The sequence below is a fragment of the Tympanuchus pallidicinctus genome, unplaced genomic scaffold (assembly GCF_026119805.1).
Source record: "Tympanuchus pallidicinctus isolate F22 unplaced genomic scaffold, pur_lepc_1.0 scaffold22, whole genome shotgun sequence".
NCBI lineage: Eukaryota > Metazoa > Chordata > Aves > Galliformes > Phasianidae > Tympanuchus > Tympanuchus pallidicinctus.
In genome coordinates this window covers 2045293-2065863 of record NW_026294739.1, presented here as the reverse complement: position 1 = coordinate 2065863, position 20571 = coordinate 2045293, and the positions used below count along the sequence as shown (strand labels likewise).

The 20571-nt window shown below is 44.4% G+C and overlaps 1 protein-coding gene across 2 annotated transcripts in view; it reads left to right on the top strand.

Annotated features, from left to right (window-relative positions):
* Window positions 1-20181, top strand: part of MYO7B (myosin VIIB) — a 49205-nt gene extending 29024 nt beyond the window's left edge. The window contains exons 29-49 of one of the 2 annotated variants that reach the window (XM_052687352.1): window positions 524-643; window positions 1552-1725; window positions 2676-2903; window positions 3306-3473; window positions 4030-4147; window positions 4243-4369; window positions 4874-5043; window positions 5638-5816; window positions 6823-6950; window positions 7480-7637; window positions 8124-8277; window positions 10234-10389; window positions 12679-12784; window positions 12893-13006; window positions 13895-13982; window positions 15120-15226; window positions 15610-15795; window positions 16449-16565; window positions 17310-17393; window positions 18058-18177; window positions 19037-20181. In XM_052687352.1, the coding sequence (XP_052543312.1) occupies window positions 524-643; window positions 1552-1725; window positions 2676-2903; window positions 3306-3473; window positions 4030-4147; window positions 4243-4369; window positions 4874-5043; window positions 5638-5816; window positions 6823-6950; window positions 7480-7637; window positions 8124-8277; window positions 10234-10389; window positions 12679-12784; window positions 12893-13006; window positions 13895-13982; window positions 15120-15226; window positions 15610-15795; window positions 16449-16565; window positions 17310-17393; window positions 18058-18177; window positions 19037-19120 (2886 nt within the window). In that variant the 3' untranslated portion in view covers window positions 19121-20181. Of the gene's footprint in view, window positions 1-523; window positions 644-1551; window positions 1726-2675; window positions 2904-3305; window positions 3474-4029; window positions 4148-4242; window positions 4370-4873; window positions 5044-5634; window positions 5817-6822; window positions 6951-7479; window positions 7638-8123; window positions 8278-10233; window positions 10390-12678; window positions 12785-12892; window positions 13007-13894; window positions 13983-15119; window positions 15227-15609; window positions 15796-16448; window positions 16566-17309; window positions 17394-18057; window positions 18178-19036 lie in introns of both variants that reach the window. The other variant, XM_052687351.1, reaches the window with a different exon arrangement.
* The last annotated feature ends 390 nt before the right edge of the window (window positions 20182-20571 follow it).

The window sequence follows — 20571 nt, the reverse complement described above, 5'->3', positions numbered from 1 at the left end:
TAGATGGATAAATCCACCTCACCACAGAAAAACAAACAGTGGAACCAAATTGACATCAGCCTCATGAGCATACAGAGTCCATAGATATCCCTGAATCTTTATTTATTCAGTACCCTTGCTCAAATGATAAATGCTCAAACCATACATGCTGCCAGGTGGACACAGCTTGCAACAAACCAGACACAGATCAAAGACGTATTTCAACACCAGTCTTTCACCACAGTGTGAGCTGTGCAGAATTCATGGAACACTTGACTTCCTCCAGTTCCCTTTTTCTAAATCAATACCTCCAGGAATATTCTTAATCATAAAAATAACCAAATGACTGACCCATGATTGCACTAAGTACAGATCAAAAAAGTAAATATCAGTCACATCATCCAAGATATCGAAGCCATACAAACTCTAAGCTCAGTTTCTCCAGTCTTTTTTTTCCAAAGATCATTCTAAGCCAATCTATTAGCTAAAAAAGGTTTCTAGTGTCTTATGTTCCCTAATTCATCCTTTTGCTCTGTGCATACAGTACCTACTGAATTTCATCCACAATGGACCCTCAGGCTATGCACCATATTGTGCTGAACGTCTAAGACGTACCTACGTCAATGGAGCAAGGACTGAACCTCCAAGCTGGCTGGAACTTCAGGTAACTTTTCTTTTTGCTTAATTATGTTGATCTGGGTCATTTTATGCTAGACTGCATTTACTGACCTATGCTAACAGATCTTTCTAAGTCCAATCATGGACACATGGGGTTTGAAGACAGCTTTGTTAGTCTGCACAGCTTCTTAGAAATGGCTCTTCTGGCTGTTCCATTAACCTAAACCCCATGGAAGACATAAGTAAGAGCTGCAGCTGTGATTTGCACACACTCAGGAGCTCCAGACCATAACAATTTACTATTGGAAACTCTACCTACCATTTTTGGAAGGAACTGAGCAGAGCGTATGCTTTTGGAATGGGGAGAGGACGTATGAGTGATAGCTAGGGTTACATTGCCCTGCCCCTTCCTGTAAATGTCAGCCTTACTACTGGGAATTGGAACTCATGTATACTCACATATTTATTTAAATTATCACATATATTATTTAAATATAAATAAACTCACATATATTATTTAAATATACATACTCATGTATGTAAATGAAGATCTCAGTTCTATTCCTTCCTAAATCTGGGTGACCCCATTGCCTACCGTGCATCCTCCTGGGCAAAGGACTTGCTGCAGTCCATCTCTCTGCTGCTGCACAAGAGGCTACACCCAAAAGTCAACATGCTAAAAAGGCCTCAGGAAGAATCTGTCAGTTCACTCTGAGTCCTGACTCGATCAGCTCCCCTGAGCCGTGGGGAGTTGGAAACTGGATTCCAGTGCTGCTCCAGGGACATCACTTATACTTAAGACTTGCTATAAGAAACTGTGAGCTTTGGAGGTTCACTGTGTTGACTAGGGTGAACGTACAGGGTATGGAACTCCTAAATGTAAATGCCTTCTTTGGTTTTTAAGAAAATAAGGTTTGGCCACAATTGTTTTTCTCATTTACCTCTGGCTTGCAGGCAACAAAGCAGAAGAAACCCATTATGTTTAATGTCACCCTGATGAATGGCCAGAGCATCACTGTCCCTGCAGACTCTGCTTCCATTGCCAAAGAGATCTGTCAGTTCATAGCAGATAAAACCAAACTGAAGGATATCTTTGGTTTTTCACTCTACATTGCTGTGTTTGATAAGGTAAGGTGTAGAAAAGTAGAACTGAAGCTGTCTTCTCTTTCTGTAGAATTACTGCTGTGAGGACTACCTCTGATTCCTGGACATACCTCTGTTTTTGTCCCAGAGTTTGAATCAAATCAGTTCTGAACACCAGCTGAATCCCAGGGCAGCGCAGTACTGTTCCTGCCCTGTTCTGGGATCCCACCCCTGCTGACCATGCATGCAGCACTCAGAGCTGATGCAGTAGGGTGAAACTAGGAGGTCTCACACGATAGAGTGCCTGCTCAAAGATGGACTTCCCACCTGCACTGCTGAACACAACTTTCTTGTCCTGTGTCACAGTACTGCTGATGCAGTCCCTGCCACATGGCACATACACTGAAAGCTGTGGTTTTTGCCAGTGCTGCTATTATGAGCTCATGTGCTGGCATTTTAGCCTTTTTATTTTAAACAGTAATACTGGAGAACAGATGTACACAACAGGATGACATCTTGATATCTCACTGAAGCTCCATTTTCAAAAAAAATAATAACAATAGTTCAGACATCATGGCTCTGTGCAGCCTGATCCAGCTGTGGTGTCCCTGTTCATTGCAGTGGAGTTGGACTACATGGCCTTCAGACATCCCTTCCAATTCTCAGGATTCTACAATTCTCTGATCATTTTAGTTTAAATTACAGCAAGACTTGCATGGGGGATCCTGAAGGGGATATACAAGGGATGAGCAAAAGTACAAGGAGACAACCAGCAGACTGCAAATGTCGCAGCAATGCATTTTTGTCTTCCAACTAATTTTCCCCAGTAGCACCCCTACACATAAGAATACATGTAATTACCAAAGTGCAAATTCCACATCCTTCTACCCACCTTTTCAGATACTTACATTTTTGTGTTGGGAGCATTAGCTTTGCTGTCCTCCACTCAGATGCAATGCAGGCATGGCAGTAAATGCAGCGTCCCTTTGTTCCAGGTGTGGTCACTGGGAGGAGGACGGGATCATGTCCTGGATGCCATCTCTCAGTGTGAGCAGCTGGTGAAGGAGCGGGGCACACATGAGCGCCACGCACCCTGGAGACTTTACTTTCGGAAGGAAATTTTCACCCCATGGCACAACTCCCAGGAGGATCCCGTCAGCACTGATCTCATTTACCACCAGGTCATTCGTGGGATCCGGTTTGGAGAATACCGTTGTGAGAAGGTGTGTCTCCTCATCCTCCTCTAGAGAGAGCAAACTGAATGAACATTTCCTGTGCATTTAAAAGCAAGAGGATGAACAAAGTTTCTAGCAGCTGTGCACAGCTCTTCCTTTCTATGGACGATTGCAGTCCAGGTGATTGTGCCAGCTGTCGCATGGCCAGCTGTAATAATTCTTTGCCTGCAACATTCAGTTCACATGACAGCAGGAGGCATGTTTCAGAGAGGCAGTTTGGGTCCTTTTTAAATATCTTTACTAATCTCTTTGATGCTTTCATCCCTTATGCTGGGTGGCTGTCAAGAGTTATCCAGAAAAAAATGGAGAAAGCTGCCTTCAAGCTTGAACAAGGTTAGCTGGGCTTTGTGACATCTTTCTAGCCCTCTTTTAATGGCTTAATTGTTTCAGGAGGAGGATTTGGTGGAGATAGGTGCCAAGTACTGTTACATCCAGTTTGGAGATACAATCCACAATGAGCTTGTGCAGAAAGTGCTCCATGACTGCATCCCAGTGAAACAGCTGAAGTCCAAGCCCCTGGAAAAGTGGGTGAGCCTTATCACCTACGCACATGCTAAGGTAAGAGATTTGTCTGGCGCTGCTGGGGAACCACACTCAGTCACCAGCTTCTGCTTCCTTTGCCATTTCCATTTATGAATTGTCCATTGAGGGAAAGAAAAAACACCTCAGATTGCATATTCCAAATAGGAGTGGGAGAGAGGAGAACCTTTCCACTCACTCTTCCATACAGGGCTCAACAATGAGCCGGAATGAGTGACGTATATTTAAATGTCTGGATAGAGTCTCTTTTAGTGGAGTCAAGATGGGCATGGAATGAAATACCATTTAGTCTGGAAATAGCACCTGAATAATTGTTACGGCACCCAAAATGTGCTAGATTCTGATCAGTCAATGGAGATTTGAGGGAAATCTGGAATCCACATGCCTACAGGCAGCTTTAGCTGCATGAAGCTCTGTGCCTGGAGGCTTCCCAGTGTGAATTTCCTCAGGTACTGCTGACATCACTTACAGCAGGGGGCTGCAGGGACCCTCCTGGAGCAGACCTGCTCTCGATTGTCTCTAGATCATGCAAATCAGAACTCGCTGAGAAAAAACTGGTGATCTTTTTCTGCAGGCCCCATACACACAGGACCGGCTCTCCCGTCAGGCTGTGAAGGAACAACTTGTAGATTTTGCTCGCTTCCAGTGGCCTTTGCTTTTCTCCAGATTCTTTGAAGTCACAAAGTTTTCAGGTAATACCCTGAGCCTAAGAGACATGGACAGATGTAAGTTCAATACAGGAAGATGTCAGCATGGATAAGGAGGTGTTATTTTTATGCATTTTCAGGTCCCAGCTTGCCCAAGAACCACTTTATACTTGCTGTAAATTGGAAGGGTATCTGCTTCTTGGATGAGTCAGAAAAGCGGCTCCTTGAGCTGACCTTCCCAGAGATAACAGGCATCCATACAAACAGGTGAGTGCCCCAGAAAGGCCAGATCTGAAGGCCCTGTTCGTATTCAGAATGAGGTTCCTTGTAAGAGGGTGGTATATTTTCTCTGCCATCCCCCTAAGTGATTTCATCTGAACCTGGAATGGTGGGTCTGGGAAACAAAGGGGACATGTTCCGAGCAGCTTAGAAAGGAAATGATGAAATGGCTGAATCTTCCCAATCAGGGAAGGAAAGATGACATTTCCTTGGAGGGAAAGATGACACTGCTCAGCTGGAATAGTGTAAGGAACTAAATGAGATTTTATTATTGCTCAGTTGTTCCATAAGAAGGGTGTTTTCTTGTTTAGAGTGAAGTATTTTAGTACAAAACATTGTAGAGCCCAGAGAACCTAAACCACTTCAGTCCTTTAGAGCCATACATTTCTAAAATAAATTAGGATCTATGGGGTTGTCTACCACCTCGGCTGTGATTGCAGATAGCTCAATGTTTTTCAGATGCTCTCTAACAAACTACTTGATAATACATAGGGCAGTGAAATCATTTGGACAGAGTTGCACTCTCATCACCCTTCGTGCCGAAGAGTTTGTCCTGACATCTGTGAACAGCATTGTCATTGCTGAACTGGTGGTGATGTTCCTGGAGGGGCTAAAGAAGAGATCACGATTTGCTGTGGCAATGCATGAGAAAAAATCCCAAGGTGAGTCCTAGAACTGTTCTACAGGGTAAGGAAGAAATCTTGAGAGAACTCACAGCACTAGTTTAAAAAGAGCTTAAAGAGAAGTGGGAGAAGTTCAGCCAAGTGTTGCTTTGCTCCAGGAATAACATACAGTGGTCAGCAGAGTAATACAGAGCATAAGGCAGTGTGATTCAAATCATTTGCTTACAAATTAGCCTACTTTCTACTTGCCTATTTTGTTTAGACCTTGCAGTGGCCAACAACTCAGCCTGCTTACTGTAGGAAGCTGGAGATGGGCTCCCTGGAAATACTTCCCAGAAAAATTTCTTTCCATGCTTTACTGCCAGCTCTAGACACAAATTCTGCAACCATTTCATTCAAATGGAGTTCTACTGTTGCCCTCACTGAAATCAAAAATCAGGCCAGCATAGGAAATGTAACTGATTTCTCTGAAGTGTTCCTGGAGGATTAGCTGTATTTACACAAACCACTTACTGTTGCTAATTGAATTCAGGACATCAAAATACAGTTCTCTTGTCTTTCTTGTTGAAACGTCTTTGCATTTTATTGGTCTGTCAAGCCTGAACAGTACTCCCTTATTCTGTATTCCAGAAGACCCTGCCATCCTGTCCTTCAAGAAGGGAGACTTGCTAATCTTGACCGAGGACAAAAGGCTAGATGCAAACTCTGGCTGGATCTATGCCCAGAATGACAGGACAGGCAAAACAGGGAATGTATTTCTGGAGGAGATGTACATCATTCCTTCTCTCACAAAGCCCTCCAGTCAAGTACTGGTAAGAAAAGCTGTACAATCTCTTTGAAGAGACTGGAAGATAAGTAATGGTTAACTGTGATTAAACTTATAAGTGGAAATTAATTGCTCCTCCAAAGTCAGACAAGTTCTATGCCTCCCACTGATGCAAAAGCATTTCTTTCTGCCCTGTCTGAACTGTCTGAAAACAAAACTAAACCTAGCCCAAACTAGGAGAAGGCTGTAGCTTTACAAAGCAACGACTTTCAAAATAATGGTCTGTTTGCTCTCAGGGAGTTCAGTTCCTGGAACTGATAGCAATTGATCATAGGTGTGAAGTTGAATTTTCCTGCATAAAAGCAGTGTTTTTTTATAGAATCATAGACTCAGAATGGCCTGGGTTGCAAAGGAGCACAGCGCTCATCCAGTTCCAACCCCCTGCTGTGTGCAGGTCACCAACCAGCAGCCCAGGCTGCCCAGAGCCACATCCAGCCTGGCCTTGAATGCCTGCAGGGATGGGGCATCCACAGCCTCCTTGGGCAACCTGTTCCAGTGCCTCACCACCCTCTGGGTGAAAAACTTCCTCCTCATATCCAACCTAAACCTCCCTGTCTCAGTTTAACACCATTCCCCTTGTCCTATCACTGTCCATCCTCGTAAACAGATTTTTCTGCAAAGCATAACAGGGTGCTTTAAAAGAACAAGTGCTTTGAGAGAGTGAACACAAGATTTCCCACTGATCACTGCTAATATTTTTTTTCTTCAGTTTTGGAGACAGTATATTGGGTATTGTGCTAACATGAAGCTCAATAAGTGGGCAAAAAAACCCCAAACTGCAGGTACAGTTTGAACACGTTGTGCTGTAGATGATCACACATCTTGGTGGCCACTGCTGTTAGGTCTATGAAGCCACTTTGTGAGTCTCTCACCCCTTGCAGCACAGAGTGCACCTCTTAGAGTGCACCACCTGCATGCAGATGCTGAGTAACACTGGACAGCTGTGCAGGGGCCTGTCCACTTGACATCTGTACATGGCTGTGTCCTTCCAGAGTTTGCTGATGATGTCTCCAGACCAGAGGAGGACAGCATCGCAGAACTCCTACATAGAGGAGCCTGATGAAGAGGATCTCAAAGTGAAGCCTTACACACTGGAGGAGTTCTCCTATGAACACTTCAGGTGAAGCTCCCTGTGCAGTGCGAGCACGAGGATAGTTCTAGGTGTTAAGGATCACTGAAGATCGATCAGAAAGGAATCCTTTTCTGACTGGGTTTCTTTTTGTTCCCTGTAACAAAGTGTAACTTTGGACGTGCAGAGATTCTGGCACATCATCTCCTTCTACCTTTTGTCCGCAGAAACGCAATGTGACGGGCAGATGAATTCTAGCTGGAACTTATCTGTATTTCCAGCAGGCTCTGTGCTTACCTCCCACCCACTCTTCAGCATTTACCAGCTGGCACTTAACATACAACATCTAAGACATCAGAATTTGAGAAAATTTAGCCTTCCAAACTTCTCTCCTTTTTGCAAGCATTCTCCTTTCTGTATTGTAAAGAAGCTGCATTTTTCCATTTTTGCTGTCTTGTATTATCAAAGAAGATCACTGTCTTGAGAAGGAATGTGCTTGGGAAAGACACGAGTCTTTTTTATAACATTCGTAGCAATACGATCTGATACTTTTGTATTGCCTGCCCTTGTCTTCTTTCAGAACTCCTGAGAAGGAATCCATCAGCAAAGCTGTTCTCCAGAAATCTCGTGGGCACAGTCAGCTGTGGGCACACTCTAAGGATCCCTTAAAACAGCCTTTGCTGAAGGCAGCTTGCACAGACCCTGAAGTTCGGGACGTGGCTTGTCAGGCCTTCATTGATATCCTTTTACTTTTCCCTTTGGGACCTGAGAACTCTTGGAGGAGAGAAGAGCTTCTTCCATGGAACGCCTCCACTGAGATAATTCCACATCCACATTACTGGGGGCACACTTACATTAAGCAGAGGAGGAGGAGTGGGGGGTTTAAGAGCTCGGCATCACTTAGCGTTGTTTCCCTTCTCTCAGAGAAGAGTCCTGTTCCCTCCCAGTGCTCCACAACATGTGATGACCCACTTAACTGGGAACACAGCTGCAGGAGAGTGTGAGATTTACTACATATGCCCAGAACAGTTAATGCAGCTGAAGTCATAGACAAGCAGCAACTGCTATACAGGGAAAGGGAAGGAGCAGAGAATCAGTTCCAGACTTTCATCTTAATATTTCCCCCTCAGACTCCAACAGAGCGCTTTAACACGTTAGAATCCAACTGATACCTCCCATTTACCTTTCAGATTGTCCTGCTTTTGTCCTTAACAGCACAGTCACCCATCATGAAGTTCATGGGGGACTACCCATCAAAGCAGGCACACTCCTCTGTGGAAGTCACTGACCAGATATTTGTGGCAGCTATCAAGGAAGAGGTCCTGCGGGATGAAATTTACTGTCAGATCATGAAGCAACTAACTGAAAACAGGAACAGGTACTCACCCAGGGATAAAACCCTGCTTCTGGAGACCCGTGTTCCCCAGAACACTGAGGGGGGAGGGTGCACACGTGCTGGCCTGACACTTTCCCTTACAGTGCGAGGTGAGAAAGATCACAAGGCAGCCTGGTGAGAAAATGCATCATTGCAGAGTTCTTGGGTGCTTTCAGTGGCTGTTCTCCCAGTCCTGTGTTCGTTTTCAGCTTCCCAGCAGCAGCGTTTCCATCCTACAAACATGTAGTTCACTGTAGATGATGGGTGTTCAACCTTTTGGCTTGCCTGGGCTGCACTGTGTGAAGAGGAATTGTCTTGGGCTGATATTTTGGTTGTTGCTGAGTGATGGGTGCACACATAAGGCCAGGCCAGGCTGCTGTGCAGGGAAGAGGTACTGCCACGATGGCAGAGGGGCAGGGCTAATTATTAGCTGCCATAGGTTGGACATGCCTGCAAATCTAGATCTTTTACCACCAGTAAATCCTTCTGAACAGCCGTATCAATAGGCTCACACTACTGGCTTGCACTGGTTACAGAGGCTCCTGTGCATGGATAAGTCTCTGAAACAGGCCACAGTTTTGCTTCCTCACCTAGGAAAAGGTAATTTGACCTAATTCCTTGGTTTTTGAATTGAAAAAAGATGCTTAAAACACTAATAAAGTGATTCTAATCGTTAACAAAACAGCTTGCCAATTTCTGGCTGCCATGTACCACTGCAAAAGTTTGAGATGGAGCTTCTCTATCTTCTTACTCTTGCACAAATGTTAAACTTAGCAGAAACTTTACTCTGTGTTTAACCATTAAATGGTAAATTTCCTTGCATGCAGTAAATCTTACAAGCTTAATGCATAGTCTGTAACCATTGTGCCAGTGCCATTCCTGCTGTACTCTATTAACTTGGGCTTGTGAGTCATTCAGTGTTCTGAGGGGGATCACTGATGTGGAAAAAACAGTGCTTGAAAGGTGGCTATTTCCATATATTTTCATTAGAACAGCCGCAGCAACAAATCTTTCATCCTTCCCAGGCTACTGCCCTGTGGACCACATCCTGCTCCCACACAGACACAAACACCACTGAGCTGGAGAATATAGAAGGATTTAAGTAGTGTTTCCATCTACAAAAGCAGATAAATAAATGGGAATAAAGAAGCCAGGACCTCTTTACTCAGCAGCATCGTGGTGCTTGTTCAGAGGTAGACCTGCCAGCTTCTCAGGTGGAACCACTCCACACTACTCAGCATTTAGGAGCAATTCCTGGGACACAGCTGAATATGTTACACTCCTGGCTGTGGAAGCAGAGTGACTGAGTGGCTGACTGCTGGCTGCACAGCCCTTCTTGCTGATGAGGGTGAGATACTACAAGAGCTTCAGCTGGGAGATTTCACAGGTGCAGAGATAGCAGGAATCAGAATGGTTTAGGGTAGAAGGGACCTTAAAAGAGTTCCAACCCCTCTGCCATGGGCAGGAACTAGTGTTTATGTGAGTAGTAAGTACCTCGTTACCCAATGTCATCTGCTTGCTCTTTTTCTTTCAGAGCAGGAACATGAGTAAGGGAAAGTAAACTGCAAGTAAAATGCTTGTGTTCTGAGCAAAGCTGGCCACCAGACAAACAGACACAGCTGATGGAGCCCAATCCAAGTAACTATGGCTTTCCAAAAGGATGATAGCAAGGTCACTGCTGCCAAGATGACTGTAAAACTGGAGCTTATATTTTATTCATGAGATTTACAACTGTCATGATATTTATCAGCCAGGATTTAGCATTATCTTCACATACGGCTGTGGTTACTGCACAGAAAATGGCTGTCAGCTCCTGTGTGAAAGCTCTGTTGATTTGCAGCTCTCTGCTGAATGCCACAAAGCACCGTGATAGGGCTGTGTCTCTACCCTATAGCTGCTTTGTGGTCAAAGGAAGAATTATGTGTGGCTGCAGCAGAACTATTTGCTTTGTGCTCACAGGTACAGCGTGACCAAGGGCTGGCAGCTCTTGTGGCTCTGCACCGGCCTGTTCCCCCCCAGCAAGTCACTGCTGAAACATGCCCAGAAGTTCATAGAGACACGTCAGAAAGAGCCACTGGCCCTGGAGTGCAAGCGGAGGATTCAGACAGTGATGAGGTAAACAGTCTGTGATACATGCATCCCCAAGTGCTCAAACATCATCTGTCAGGTGCTGGAAAACCACAGGGACTAAAATGTTGATGCTCTTGCTTCCACTTCTCTTCTTAGACCCTTTTATTTAAAATGATTGTTACTTTCAATTCTCTTAAGGATTCAGAACCACTAAGAGAGGTCTGAGTCACAGTTTCACTCTTTCATTTTAAGAAGTTGAGTATCACATACAATCACTTCATTCCTATAGCTGGGCTATGTCAAACACTACAAGGCATGGGGTGAAATGAAACCCAGAGGAATCGCTGATGAGGTCCTGACCTTGCTTTCCTTTGGTGACATGGCATGTCCTTATCCCCACCACGTGTCTGAGGATTAGTCTTGATTTCTGTTGAACCTCAGCATACTCTGAGCATGTTACTCGCAGTGAGAAACACCACTGAAGTCACTGAGATCTGCTGAGTGCTGATGTGGCTCTGTTGGTTTTCTGTGAAGCAAGGCAGACCCATGCTCAGAAGGAGCATTAACACAGTTTCTAGTCTTTAAGGATACCCAGCTGAGCAAAGCCCTGATTCTTCCATGGTTGTTCACCCCAGGGCACTTCTCAGAGCACCAGACATCATCCTTGTCCTGTCTGCCCCCCTTGTCAATCTCAGCATAGAAAAGGCTGGCACCAAAAAAATGAGAGGAATTTGCTAACAGTGGCTGTCCCCATTGCAGGAGATGAGTCTTGTGCTGCCGGGGAAATGTCAGTGCACACTGAACTTGCCTTTGAAGTGCATGAAAAAATGCACGGCGAGGAATGCTATTCATTGCTCTTTCCATGGAGAACACTGAAAATTTCTCACCCTCCTATATCATATGCTATTCATGCTCAAAGCCCTGCTAAGCTCTATAGAATTTCTTTAGAGTGAAGAAAACAGTGAGGGGAACACATAATGGACTACTTCAGAGCAGAGATCTCTTTGCAAAAATAACCCAAATCTGGAGTGTGGGGGAGGGAAAGATTAACAAAGACAAAATGCTGTTTTGTGAGAGCGTTTATTTCCAAAGATTAAGCTTGTACCCACTTAAGATTTCTCTGTGAGTAGCCTGCTGTCCTTAGGAAGTGGAGAGCAGGCAGCTTGAAAGACTGACCTACAATTGCATGGGGTGGAAGCCAGTTGAGCTCTCAGGTACACCTTTCCCTCCACAAAAAGCTTTACTGCTCCATCCCCACACTCCTGGCCAGGTAACCAGAGAGCATCCTGATGGGTGTTAAGCTGGCAATGAATTCTCAGCTGAGGCTACAATGGGAGGTGGCCCTGTGCCTCCAGCCCACACTTCCTTGGTCTCAGGTGCAGGAATATATCACAGAAATGCTAACATTGGAAAAGATCTTAAAGATCATCAAGTACAACTGCAAAATGATGACAGAGCAGGGCAGGCACATGCCCCTAACAGGGCCTGTGCAGCACCAGAGTACATACCATTCAACTTGGGATCACAGACTTTCCTTCTCCAAGTGGAACTGCTATTGTATTTAATGGAGAAAAGTGTTTTCACGTCTACATAACTAAAGCTAGGTGCCAGACTAAGGTCTCCTTCTGAAAGATGTGCTTCACCTGAGAGAAGTCTGGCACATAAAAGCTACAGTGCCTACCATCTGCCAGCAGGCTGCTCTGTGCCACTGAGGATAGGAAAATACCAGCCCCAGAAATGTAGCAGTGTGCTACATTTGTCCTTACTTTGACCATACCAGTGTTTTTGCATGACTCATACTTAAGGTCCAGTTCCTCTGCTTTAAAGGGCAGCGCTATTCTGAGATATAATTTCAAAGAACTAGGGCTGTTTATGAGTCAGTGACTACCTGCCAGCTCCTATGTAAGCTGTAATGCTTCTTACAGCTGTCCACACTTTTCTGAGCTGTAATATTCATTTTGAATCTCTATGCAAATCTTTCAGCTGATGCAAGAGTTAAAATAAAATGTAGTGCTCCTTGTGGCCGCCGTCTTCACTCTTCAGTAACAGTATGGAAAACTGGCTGCAGACACAGAAGGGGTGATGGTACTGATTGGGAAGGTGCCTTATTCACACAGCCTCATTGCAGAGCAGGGCATTCAATATATGTGCTAATAATCCCCTGTTTCTTGCTGTTAGCAGAATGAATTTGCGTTGGGGTGAAGGTCCATCAGTGCCTCCCACAGCACTGAGCGTTTCATGTGGAATCTGTTGTTTGGATGAAATACTGTTGAACTCCTCAAAGATCAATTCTCTCACACTGATCTTTCTTACATTGCTGGTGGCATTTTGCAGGAGTGGCTCCAGGAAGTGGGCACCTCATCCTGTGGAGGTTGAGGCCATCTTGCAGAACAACACTAAGATCTCACACAAGATTTGCTTCCCCAATGAAACAGAGCAGGTGAGAACTTACTTCTTTTCTCAGCCAACACATATTCCTGCAGGAGCATAATTCAAGATATTCACTTATTCCTTTCCTCTGTGTAACAAAAGTCTTGTTGTCTCATAGACATTTCATGTGGGAACAAACACCAAAAACCGGACTCTGTGTCAGAACATCGCTTCCAAGTTGCAGCTGAGCTCCTGGGAAGGTTTCAGCCTCTTTGTCAAGATTGCAGACAAGGTAACTTCTCAACTACGGTGGGGTTGCCAGACTGCCTCTCTTGCTTCCTTCCCATCCCACCTAAGCAACAATATTTGAAAACGGGCAACAAAGCAGGTCAGTACTGCTGCTGTCTTTCTGAGGGGCTACAGCCTACATTCTGAGTCTTCTGAAGAAGCTGGAAGGACATTTCCAGCAGAGTTTCTATCAGTCTGCTGGTACACAAGCAGCACTGAAAGCTGACAGAGGACAGAGGCTTTCTTGCTGCTCTGCTAGGATGGTAGCAAACTGCATGTTGCACGCTGCAGCCTGTTTGCCTCAGGCTCTGCCCAGGAGATGTGCTGCATACCTGCAGTACTCACTGGCATTAGGGAAGCTGTGGTTGACCAGCACCAGTCACTGCTCTCTCTAGTTTCTCAAAACTTGCCTCGTATGAGCTGAAGCTCAGTTTGGCTGCCCTGCTGAGATGACTCTTCTCTCTGGAACTGCATGAGGATTGTGACCAAGGCAAAAGCTTGTATTCAGTATACAAGCAGAAGGAGCTTCTGATCTTCTGCTGTGGTCCTGAAACCTAAATATCTTACTCAATCTTACAACAATGTTTTCCTAGGAGGTAACTAGGAATAAGGTAGGCATCTTCAGCTTGCTTTCAGAAAGGAAGTTAGAAAGAAAAAGCAGCAGAGAATGGAATAACTTCCCACTCCATTTGAAATGGAAATTGTGTAAGCCCTCCTCCTTTTCCCTTTGTACCCCTTGCCTCTGTCTTTCCTGCCATAATTGTGCTTTCTTGTTCTAGACAGGGAAAGCAAAAGCAAATTCAGCTTTGCATTTGGGTATGTTGGCACAGGTAGTATTTTCAGTGCTCTGCTCATCCCTCCTTTCTCCTCTTCATCACTTGGCTTTTTCCAGGTGATCAGTCAGAATGAAGCAGACTATTTCTTTGACTCACTGAGGCAGCTGACAGATTGGACCAAGAGGAACAAGCCAGTGAAAGATGGTAAGCAGACAGTCAGCATGACAAGAAGCTGCATGAGATACTGCGTGGAACTGGGAAAACAGCAAATAGGATTGATTCCATCTTACCACGTGTTGACAGGATCTGATTTTACCATTTTTATTTGTACATATGTGATTTCTGCCTGCACCAGCAGTAAGACCCAGCGACCTCATGCAGCCAGCCACCAGCTGCTGGAAGTACCAAGAATCTCTTTGTCTGGGGATCCCTGCAGGAATGTTAAAATTATATAAAATATTTGATTTGTTCCACCCAAGACACACATCTGGATGCACACAAGTTAGATAGATTGATCCTGTGTATAATCCAAGGCTTATGCAGTGCCAGACTGTGTATCACCCAGCACATAGATATAGGTTCTTTACACTGTGCTGCTCTTTCTCCTTGGGTCACTGGAAAATTGTTCTCCAGATTACCCCCTGGTGATATCAGATCACAAGTTGCATTGCTTAGGGAACACTTAGCATAAACCAGTACAATACTAACAACAGCAACTCTTTTGGCTTCATTATAACGTATAAGCTGTCATCTTGAAATCTATAGCAAACTCAAACTCCACTCCAATTTCATATTACTTATGCTGCCTTTTGCTTATTTCAGGACAGTGAGGTTCAGCTTCCAGAAGCACTAAGTATCTAAGGCTTTCTAGCTTCCCTCTTCTCCTCACAGCTGTTGTAGCTGCCAGGATTTCTGAAAAATATAGCATAGAGATGTTAGTGCTCTAAAACACAATTAATTTCTGCAAAACAGCCACTGGGGAATGTACCTGAACAGAATTCAAGTGAGCTGAACGTCAGCAGACAGCAGCCTGTCATCAGCAGCAAGACACAACAACTCACTGCTGGGGCCTTCAGCCTCACTCTCCGTTGCTGAAGAGCCCAGTGCTGCTGCACTATGTGATTGGTGTCCAGGAACTGACAGCTAGTCACAGTTCCTTGGTCATCTAAAACTGCCTTTTTTTTTTTTTTTTTAGTGGGTTTATTTTGTTGTAGATGTTTTTGTTTGTTATTTTGTTATTATTAAGAATGGAATTGTATTTCTAAAGAAACTCACCATCCAATTACAAAGGCAGAGCTCCACAGTGAGGCAGGGGACACTAATAAGACATTGTTTCCCCAGGTGCTACTATGTCTGTAGCTTATGAAGTGTACTTCATGAGAAAGCTGTGGTTGAATGTAACTCCTGGGAAGGACCTGAAAGCTGACTGCATTTTTCATTACCACCAGGTAAGCTCCCTAAAGCACAAATATGACAGCAGTCAACCCCAGTCAAGAAATTCTGCAGACAAAGTAACCGTGCTGGAATGTTGCCCTCTCCCTCACCAACAGGGCAGCACAGCTGAGGCTCTGAAACAAACTAAGGTCACACAGTGCTTACACCTTAGCTGTACAGTTATGGTAACAACACAGCTCCTTAATCCAGTCGTTCCTTGGAGGTACTCATCTTCCTCCATGACCATTTGCAGAGCCTCCAGAAGGAGCCACAAGTTCTTGGGATGCCTTTGGACCGTGCCTGGTGACACTCTCATCCCAACCTCACAGGTTTAGCTTGACTAAGTTACTGTTTGCTTCAGCCCTTTCTGCCTGGATTCAGAGTTGGTCTCTTCCAGGAGCTGCCCAAGTACCTCAGAGGCTACCACAACTGTTCCAAAGATGAAGCTGTCCAGCTGGCAGGGCTGATTTATAAAGTGCGCTTCAACAGCGACCGCACACAGCTGGCAACCATCCCCAAAATCCTGAAGGAGTTGGTGCCAGGCAATCTGCTCCGAGTGACCTCACCAGATGAGTGGAAGAAGGTATGAAAACCAGCACTGCTTCCATTAATCATACTAATCCCACAGAGCTTTAGGAGAGAACTACATCGAGCCACATTCCTTTTTTGATGTGAGACTTCGGAAGCACTACATAATGATGCTATTGAACACTGTTATGCCTCTTAAAGTTCAGATTTTGCATCATCTCCACCAAACCTCTGAAAGAGGCCTGGACGGCCTCTGCTCTTCAGAAACAGAAAACTAGAACTTGCTAAATAGTTCAAAGGTTGGCCAGCAAATCAGTGACCTTGCACTACTACTTCTCATGGCAAAAGGCTCTTTCATTCACAGAAAGGCAAGAAAGATTCAGCAGGTACTTCAAATACAGCTGGAGGGTCCACCTCAGAAAATGTGATCTGTGTCTGTTGGGAACAGTAGTGTTCTGAGTCTTGTTTCATCCCCTATTGCCCCTCTGCCCTGGAATCTGCTCCCTTGAGCTCACAGACTTCCCAACACATGAGTAAGATACACGGGGGAGGTTTGGCCCCATGCGATGGTAGGCTGCTTTCATTGTCACCGCGCTCACAGCAGTGACCTGGCTGACGGTGTGAGTCTCTCTCTAGTGCTAATGCTGGACAATGGAAACCTGCCTATCTCCAACTGACTAGGCTGTGCATCCCTTTTTTCCCACACAGAGCATTACTGCAGCATACAGCAAGCATGAAGGAAAAACTGTGGATGAGGCCAAGATTGCCTTCTTGAAAATCATATACCGGTGGCCAACATTTGGATCAGCCTTCTTTGAGGTGAAGGTAGGTGCAAAGGCCTGGATGTCTGGCTTTGGTAGCAGACCAGCAGTAGGGGAGGTGGACATAATTCCCTACTACGTAATAATACATTAGTTAACTGGCTTCCCATCATGCCCTAAGGAAAACACAATGTCTTCACAGCAGGGAGATGAGTTCTTCATCCCAGTTCCTGGTTCCTGGAAGGGACAAAACTGCCAAACACAGGAGTACACTGCAAATAAGTGATGCTGCTACATTCACCTTTGAGGATCAGTTGTAAAACATATCAGTAACACAGATAGTATTAAAACCAGCTGTAATGCTTAATATTATGACTATGTAGCAGGTGGGGGGCTTTTCTTTTAGTTACAGGATTACTGTGCTGTCACTGTTTTTCACAACAGAATGCTGCTATCTCTGGAGACTCTCTCCTCAGAGCAGAACTGTACTAACCATCATTCAGAGTGGGTACCCACAGGGAACTTTCTCTCCTTGTTGCTTGTAATTTCTGCCCACTCAGTTCTTACCAACAACCTATTCTGCAGGCAACCACTAAGCCCACTGTCAGTCTGGGAAATAACAAACCTGATTCTGCTTTATGCAGCATTAAGTCATTGCTGTTTAGCCAAAAACTCATCCTCAGAAACAGTTTCATAATACTGAAGAGCTTTAGGTTCCATTATTTATTTGGTAAAGAGAACAAGAAGCACTTGATAGTGTTTCACAGATGCATCACAGCTGATAATTTTTTCACCTTCTCCATTCTAGCAAACCTCTGAGCCAAATTTCCCAGAGATTGTGCTGATTGCAATCAACAAGCAAGGAGTCTCTCTGATACATCAGAAGACAAAGGTAACAGTTGTTTCCCAAGCATCTAAGCAACTGAGCCTCCTAAATCAGAGACAGCAATAGCATCTTCTCTCTCAGTGCTAGAGAGGCTGGGATCGCTTTGCTTATTTTCAGTGCAAAACTAAAGGAAATGTTATAGCCTCAGATCACTCCTTTGCAGTTTCTGCACTGAAAAGGGATCAGTGTGGGGCACCTCTGAAAACAGAAGCAGCAATCACGATGGACTTGGATCATGCACGGGCAGTGCACAGGGAGCCTGCCTCAGACAAATGCTTTGCAGGAAATGCATACTGTCCAAAAGTTCGTGCCAAATGACAGTGCTCACCAGCCCTCCAACCTAGCAAAAGTCTGGTCTCACCAATTTCTTAGGCAAAAACAGCTTCTAAGTATTACTATTTGCTTTTAATAAGAGAAGAATCATCCAGTGAGTTTTAGATTATTGTAAATGTGATGGCAGTGTGTTGAAGAAGAGGAGGTCTCAGTGTGATTGAGACTGCTCAGTGTGTACATCAGACTGGATGTAAGGCCTACCTTGATCCACTGTATTTATAAAAGAAACAGGAAACAAAAAGACAGCTCTTTCTCTTCAGGTTTTTGTATGTGACAGCCTATTTTCATTTGAGCAGTGCTGAATAGTTCAGTCAAATCAATGTGTTTCTCCTCACAGGAAATTTTAACAGTTTACCCCTTTAATAAAATCTCCAATTGGAGCAGTGGGAGCACATTCTTTCACATGACAATAGGGAACCTGGTACGAGGAAGCCGGATCTTATGTGAGACATCTCTGGTAAGAAGAGTTTGTTCACTTACCAACAAAAAGCTCCTCGTTTTTCCTTCGTGTCCAGACCAGCTACAAACAGGATGCCAAAACAGGATGCAGGACCACTACAACCAGTGCAGATAACCTGTTCACTGTTATGCCAATACAGCTGCAGTGTAGAACCAATTTAGTGCTCTGTAATGCCATCTGATGCAAAGAAGCAAGCTACAGAAACAAGGAAAAAAGGTCACTGCCCAAATTCTTCCCATACATAAAAATTCTACCTGAGATAGAAAAGATTGCGTTTAGGCACAGAACTGCATCAGAATGTTTTCATCTTGCTTGGTTTGATCCACTGTGCAGTAATGCCATCTTGTAAGATTTTGCTTTTAAATGAATGGCACAATCCTCTTTTAGGATTGGTTTCAGACGGCTGAGACTGAGAGAAGCATCTGTACTGTACTGATATTTATAGGTAAAACTGTAAAGAAAACCCTCAAAACTCTTAGGGTTTAACTCTCTCACAGAGAAGCTTGGATTCCCAGGTATAAGATCACAGAACCACAAGGGTTGGGTGGGACCCCTGGAGGACATCTTACCCAGCCTCCCAATGTCTAGGCAAGATTGTAGCTACAGAATAAATTCTGGGTTTGAATTACAAGGATGTGACAGTGCCAGCAGAGCTGTGCTCTGTAAACTTTTGTCAATCTATGAAAGGAAGAGCAGGGGGAAAAATAGAGAAATGGTTATAAAAGCAGCAGCAGCTGTTGGAAGAGACACCATCCCTTCAGGAAAACATCTAAGAAGGAAAAACAAGGAGAAAATAATAATTATTTTTGCTTCTTGGGCTGCTTGAGAGACTTACGACTTCTTTCTTTTCCAACAGGGTTACAAAATGGATGACCTGCTGACATCCTATGTACACCTGCTGATGAATGCAGTTAACAAGCAAAAGAGCCACCCAGCTTGAAAGCAAAAATAGAAGCCACGACCTGCATTGGTGCCAAAGTACCCATCATTTCATCTCCCAGAAGAAAAATGATTTAAAAATATTAATCTAGCTGATCAGTTTTCTGATCACACACTAAATGAACTGTGCTGCTGAAATACTAACACGAGTTCAAGTGAGCTCGTGCTTTCAGATTCTTCATCTCATCTTTCTTAGGTGTAATAACAGAACTCCATTCAGATTTTGAAGTTTGAAGAAGTGTGGCTGTTTTTAATCTAATAAGAGAGGAACACCCAAACCCTAATAAAGGAGCCACTCCTGGTACTCAGGATCTCCTCTGTTCTTAAAGAGAGATACATTAATGGGATTCTTTTTCCCTTTCCTGCCTTGCTTCCTAAGCTTTTACCAAATGCATAATGTGCAGCAGAGGTAATATTTCTTCTTCCTAGTGGAAATTCTGGAAGTGCAGAAATGCCCTTTAGTAGTAGGATAATGGGACACCTGGAAAGGTAAGAGGAAGGTTTTCACCCTTTTATCACTAGGTTATGTACAGAAATTGCAGTAGGCTATGAGAGCTAGTTACTGTCACAATATAAATGTCACTCCTGTGTGATGCTAAGTTCGTGGGCTGGCCACTGGTTTATCACTGCCTTTGCTAAATTAAATGGTTTTCTTCCTTCCATGATTCACAAAACACTCAGAAACTAACAGCTGCTTCCTACTAGACAGCTTGTAGGCAGCCTGAACAAACTCTGACATGGGTTTGGATCGTGGGCCCATTACTCAGTTACTCCTATTTCTAGCTACAGATGTGCTGTTCAGTGCAATCTGAACTGAAAAAGTCAGTCTAACAATCATCTGTTGAAAAAAGATTTCTGCTCTGTAGAGATGTCCTCAGCTTGGAGTTATGTAGACACTCATTCACAAGACAAGAACCATAGCAAAGATCTTCAGCTATGAAAGCTATTTCCTGTTTTAGGCACTGAGTTTGATTCGGTGCTTGTCCGTGTCACAGACCTCTGTCAACACACAACTTGGGACTGTCAGGAAGCAGAGCATGTGTGCCCTGTGGTGGCACCACCACCAGAGAACAAGGACTGCTTCCCCAGCGACAGGCTGTCACAGTGAAACAGGACATGTCTTAAAGCACTGCACCGAGCTCCTCGAGACTCGACCCAGCAGTGCTGGAGAAGCAGCTCTGCTGGATCTCTCACCAATTTGCCAATGTGTGCACAATGGTTTCCTTGTTCCCTCAGCTGTGTGTTTGCAGCTCAAACTCCAGTGGGAATTCTGTACATACGTGGCAGGGAAGAGCCCCCCTCTCTTTGTGCGTGTAAATGAGTGCCACACTTGTTAGAATAGCTGATGGTTTTGCAAGCAATTAGATGTTCTGCTGTCAGGTCCATTGCTGGCAATGGAAACTTTTGAGACTAAAGACTTTGGAGTTGTTTTGTCCTCCCATGTGTGATCTA